This window comes from Leguminivora glycinivorella, chromosome 21 (assembly GCF_023078275.1).
Source record: "Leguminivora glycinivorella isolate SPB_JAAS2020 chromosome 21, LegGlyc_1.1, whole genome shotgun sequence".
NCBI classification, from domain to species: Eukaryota; Metazoa; Arthropoda; class Insecta; order Lepidoptera; family Tortricidae; genus Leguminivora; species Leguminivora glycinivorella.
In genome coordinates, this window is record NC_062991.1 from 14923853 (window position 1) to 14929401 (window position 5549).

A 5549-nucleotide genomic window follows, 5' to 3' on the forward strand; every position below is an offset into this window, starting at 1 on the left:
GTTTAACCATGTAATTATTTAAAAATCTATGAATGGAGTTTTACTTAGTTTTAAAAATAAAATAAAGTCTTCTTGTAGCAAAATACCCTATCTACGATATTTAAGGTACTTTCCGTTCATGTCCCATAGTCTTGGGACACCCTGTATATATATATATATATATATACATGCGAAGAGAATTGAAATACGTACGAATTGAGAACCACCTTCCTTGAGATTTGGGGCGGCGCTTAAAAATAAAGATACTGTTTTAAAACGTCCTAGTATTTCATTATTTCCCCATTGACAAATACTTCCCTTATATTTTTGTGGCTATTCCCACTAGTTACCACCAAGTTTTTACCTGTCCTAACTACTGGGATTTTCCCCACATTGTCAATTACCACACCGGGGTTGATAGCTACTGGGATTAGTTTTCCCAGTAGTTACTACCAAAATATTATTGTGATAGTTTAAAGTGACTGAAACATTTTTTAATAAATACAGGTGTCAGTAAAAGAAAAGTTATATTTTAAGCCTCGTGTTGCAACACTCACCACGCTCTTATTCTGGAACGGTTCTGAAAAAAAAATCCCAGTAGTTTACCACTGGTAAAAACTGTACCGTATTTTGTGGCGTAAGGCAAAGTAACTGCAGAGTGGTATAGAAATGGACCTTATTGGCGGTTGACAAATTAGTAAGATGCATTAGAGTAATTCCGAATGACAGAAATGTTCAGATAATTCCGAAAGGGGAATCTTGATATGACGGAAATAATGGTGATTTCTATGCGACTTTCCTAATTAGACGACTTTCGGAATTGCCCTAATGTACCTTACTTTTTGAGTTTGTGAGGATGGATGTTCACTTTCGTGATAAAACGATTGATCGGATTTGAATTTAATAAGTTACAAAATTAATCAGTCGTATAAACGTAATACGTCAAATTCCGCGGGATATCCCTAATGTATGCTTAATCATGGACACCCTAAAGAAAGAGATGCAAGACCGGCGTGACGTAATTCAAGGTCAAATTTTCTGGCTTCAACGTAATGTTCGGCACGCAATATCCATGGTATATAATATTCTTGGTAGATATCATAGATTTTTTTTTTCAAGATAAAAAATTTTGTTTCTTGACGAAAGGTTACAACTTTAGACAAACTTTAGAACCCCTCTTTACCAATATTTATTATTTTTACATGATTTAGACAGTAAATTGGAAAAAAAAACCATAGAAGTAGAATATACTCTGTCAAACAAGCGAAATATAGGTATCCTTTTCTCTAGCACCATAAGGAAAAGGATGGATATAGTTTTCTGTGGGTCTGTGGAAAATTCTATGCCAATGACAGACTCATAGCTGACAGCATACCAAAAGTAAAAAAAAATGTCATCTAAATAAAAAAACCAAACAAAAAACATGTTTACAAAATTCAAATTCAATATATACGAAACAACAATGAAAAACTAACTAAAAATAAGAACCATGTCAGGGCACGATTTCTCCAACCCCCACGGCAACAGGCCACAATGTCACACCGCAAAGAAAAATTGCACAACAACATCAGCAGACCCTAGAAGGAGATGTAATAAAACGTGTAAGCCTAAGAACCCACTAAGCAGTGCTGACACTTCGGAAAAAACTGAACAGACTGCACCCAAGAAACCGTGCAAGCCAAATAAGTGCCACAAACATACGCCTAAGTAATAGAGATTTATTTGAAGATGAAGACTAACTCAAAATCAGCAGACCCAATGAAACAAAGATAACATAAGAACCAGAAGGATATGTAAGCCTGTAAATCTGCGATATAGTGCTGACACTGGAAAGATCTGAGCATACGAAGCAATGTAAACCGAATAAGTGTCACACAAACAATCAAACATACGCCTAAGTGATGAATATTTATTTGAAGATGATGAAAGATAGTTCAACATGTGCAAATAAACTAAAGAAATGTAAGTTATGAACACGCTACCCAGAAAAGATTTAGATATATTTGAAGATGATGATGATGAAGGAAGAGTAAGCCTAGAAGTCCTTCGGAAAGATCTGAGCATAAGAATTAACGCAAGCCAAATAAATGCCACAAACATACGCCTTAGTAATAAAGTTCTATTTTAATATGAAGAAGATGTGAATATTATCAGCAGAGCCCAGAAAGAACCCTAGAAGCAAGCTTTGCAGCTCCAAGAATACGGAAAATTCTTTGCCTAAAACACAGTGTAAGATACGATACGTCGAACATGCAATAAATCAATTTACTTAATATTTTGTATATTTTTTATCTTTCGCCCGGAAAGGGTCATATTACAACATTACAAGCCCTGCGGAAAACAAAGTTACCCTTTCCCGGTTTTGTCGAAAAAAGCTACGCTCTCGAAAAGCCTAAGTCACTCTCCATCTCTTCAACTATCTCTACTCTCTCCGTGGAAGACGGACAAATAGACAGACACACACATTTTTCCATTTATATTATTAAGTCAAAATAATATGAGGTTGACCGATTTGGGCACCACGGCCTTTCCTGCCAACGAAGCGCTGGCCGCTTCTCGAGGCATGCTGCCCTCAACGACGTGATCCGCCAGTCTCTTGCGTCAGTCAATGTGCCGGCCCTTTTACAGCCGACCGGCATATCCAGGACGGACGGTAAGAGACCGGATGGGATGTCGTTGGTTCCGTGGAATATGGGATGGGTGCTGGTTTGGGACGCAACTTGCGTTGACACACTGGCCCCGTCTCATCTCCACCGAACCGCTGTGAGGGCAGCGGCAGCAGCAGAGGCGGCCGAGAAAATAAAGGTAGGAAAATACAACGGTCTCGGCGCCGAATATATTTTTATTCCTTTCGGCGTCGAGACCCTTGGTCCGTGGGGCCCTGGCGCTCTGAGTCTCTTCAAGGACTTATCGAAGAGACTAAGAGACGCCACCGGCGACCGAAGAGCTGGCAGCTTCCTCGCTCAGCGTATTAGCTTGACAATCCAGCGAGGAAATGCTGCCAGCGTCTTCGGTACTATGCCACAGGGGCCGTTTTTAGATTTACTTTAGTTTAATTTTAGATTTAATAGTTTAGTTTTATTGTAAGATAATTTTATGTCCCTAATGTTTTATTATAATGTATCTAAACTTAAATAAATAATTTTATATGGAAAGTACTAGGGGTGCTGCCATCTATATTATACTAGCTTTTGCCCACGGCTTCGCTCGCGTTAGAAAGAGATAAAAAGTAGCCTATGTCACTCTCCATCCCTTCAACTATCTCGACTTAAAATATCACGACAATTCGTCGGTAAAAAGGACGGACAAACATACAGACACACACACTCCCATTTATAATATTAGTATAATAAAGCTTTTACATATGGCAACTATTTTGACAGTTCTGTATAGGAAAAGTAAGTGTTGCTATGATGAAAAAAAAATTGTTTTGTCAAGCTGTAAAATGCATGCCAGATTTTTTTTTTATTATGTCTGTGAGGTGTGTGACATGCTTAAAACCAAACTTGAAACCATGGAGAATAGAGGTATTCTCTATTATCCATATTTAAAACGCCACAGAAGACTGACACACCAATAGAAATTCCCAAATCATCCCCAAATGTTAGTTTATTTTTCCAAAAGATTCTTCCGAAGAAATCACAAAATAACTATTCCAAAAATGTTCTAAATTGAAGTACAAAGCAACAGGATCAGAACAACTATCACTAAAATGCCAAACCCAGAAAAAACTGAAGAGAATCCATGCGAGATTGATTTTAACTGTGCAGGGGCAGCGAACAAATCCGATGATAAAAATAGTCCATGTGAAGTGAAGATAGAAAAAGGGGAATCTCCAAAGGGATCCAAGGATGAAAAACAGTCAGCCAGTAAATCATCATCATCAGTAAATGCAAAGAACCGAGATGATGAACAAGCAAGGATAATCAAGCAACCATGCCCAGGTTCGTTTTATTTCATCATCATCATCATCATCATATCAGCCGAAAGACGTCCACTGCTGGACATAGGCCTCCCCCAAAGATTGCCACAATTTAATAAAGAAATATTGCAAGACATAAATAAATATTAAAATGCCGGTAAGAGCGTGCGACTATCAATCCGGGGGTCGTGGCTTCGAACCCCGGCTCGTACCTACGAGTTTTTTCGGAACTTATGTACTTAATGTCATTTGATATTTCGAGTTGGAAGGTGTGGCAGTCCTTTCGTAGAACTAGTGCCTACGCCAAATCTTGGGATCTTGTCAATGGACCCCATGATCCCATGAGCCGTGGCGAAACCCGGTATAACGCAAGAAGGATGATGCAGGCAGTCTTATTATCCCATCGACATAAGCATTTGCATCAGATTCACCCCACGTGTGGATAAAATGCAACTTATTCATCCATTTTTGAATAAATTTAAATCGATACGACCTTCAAGAAAAGAGCGTACACTTCTCTTAAAGGCCGGCAACGCACCTCCCACACACACGCACACTCGCACGCACGCACGCACGCACGGCATCCTACTAGTATTTGGTGTACTAGTTATTAATTACATTTCTTTATTATGTATCTTTATCCGTACTAATATTATAAATGAGAAAGTGTGTGCGTCTGTTTGTTTGAGCGTCTTTCACGGCAAAACGGAGCGACGAATTGACGTGTTTTTTTTAAGTGGAGATAGTTGAAGGGATGGAGTGTGACATAGGCTACTTTTTGTCTCTTTCTAAGAGCGAAGCTGCGGGCAAAAGCTATTTCCAAACAAATATTTTTTATTTCCTTAACATCTTATTTTCACCTGTGGTCTGACAATACATCTTTTCAAGCTTTATTAAACATGTAAAATCAGGTAACTCACGTAAAATTTTAGAAGGTTGCTCGACATGTTTCGCTCCCTAACGAAGAGCATTTTCATTGAGCACGCTCGATGCCGATGGTAGTCCGACGCAGACTGCCTGCCGCAGCTCGCTGCGACCGTCATTACTTATACATGTTTATGTCAGTGTCTCACAGTAGTTTTATCATTTCAAGCTTTATCAATTTCAGATCAATACACTGCACCAACATGCGAAAAAGAAAGAACGATGCCTCCAAACCCACGCCAAGCATTTTCAAAAAAGAAAGGGAAAGAGACAGATGATGAAACCCCTAAAGAGGATGCCAAAGATGCGTGTGTACCGGACCCTTGTTTCAAAGCCCTGGAAGATCCAAAAGCAAAAAAAGATGAGGATGAGAAAAAGCCATGTTAAAGTTACATTCGTAGGTTTCAACGTGGAATAGGACAATGTAAAGGAAAAGTTAATTATACTTTTGAAGATATATAATTTGTCATTATCGTACCTCTTTTTCTTAAAACCTATTTTAAAAATCCCGCTATTGATATGTTGCGTTCCATGTTTAAAGGGTCCACGTGTTTTATGTGCTAGAAGGAATTTTTAGCGTGGAAAGTCACATGTAAAGTTGTTGTAACTTAATAATAGATGGCGCTGCATTCTAAAATCTTGTGCCGTACCCGAATGGCATTTCTGCGACGTGAAACGAAAACGAAACGTAGGAGCTCTGTCGCGCCAATATGCACGAGCGATA

General features: G+C 38.8%; 1 protein-coding gene across 1 annotated transcript; it reads left to right on the forward strand.

Moving 5' to 3' along the window:
* Positions 1–3637: 3637 nt before the first annotated feature.
* On the forward strand, positions 3638–5212 carry LOC125237335. Its single transcript, XM_048144329.1, has 2 exons — positions 3638–3923; positions 5010–5212. The coding sequence occupies exons 1-2, from the start codon at positions 3692–3694 to the stop codon at positions 5210–5212; spliced, it is 435 nt and encodes a 144-aa protein (XP_048000286.1). The 5' UTR covers positions 3638–3691.
* Positions 5213–5549: the final 337 nt, after the last annotated feature.

Coding starts and splice junctions, on each gene's coding strand:
- LOC125237335 (XM_048144329.1), top strand. CDS start 3,692: ATGCCAAACCCAGAAAAAACTGAAGAGAATCCATGCGAGATTGATTTT. Junction 3,924..5,009: donor AATCAAGCAACCATGCCCAG/GTTCGTTTTATT, acceptor TATCAATTTCAG/ATCAATACACTGCACCAACA.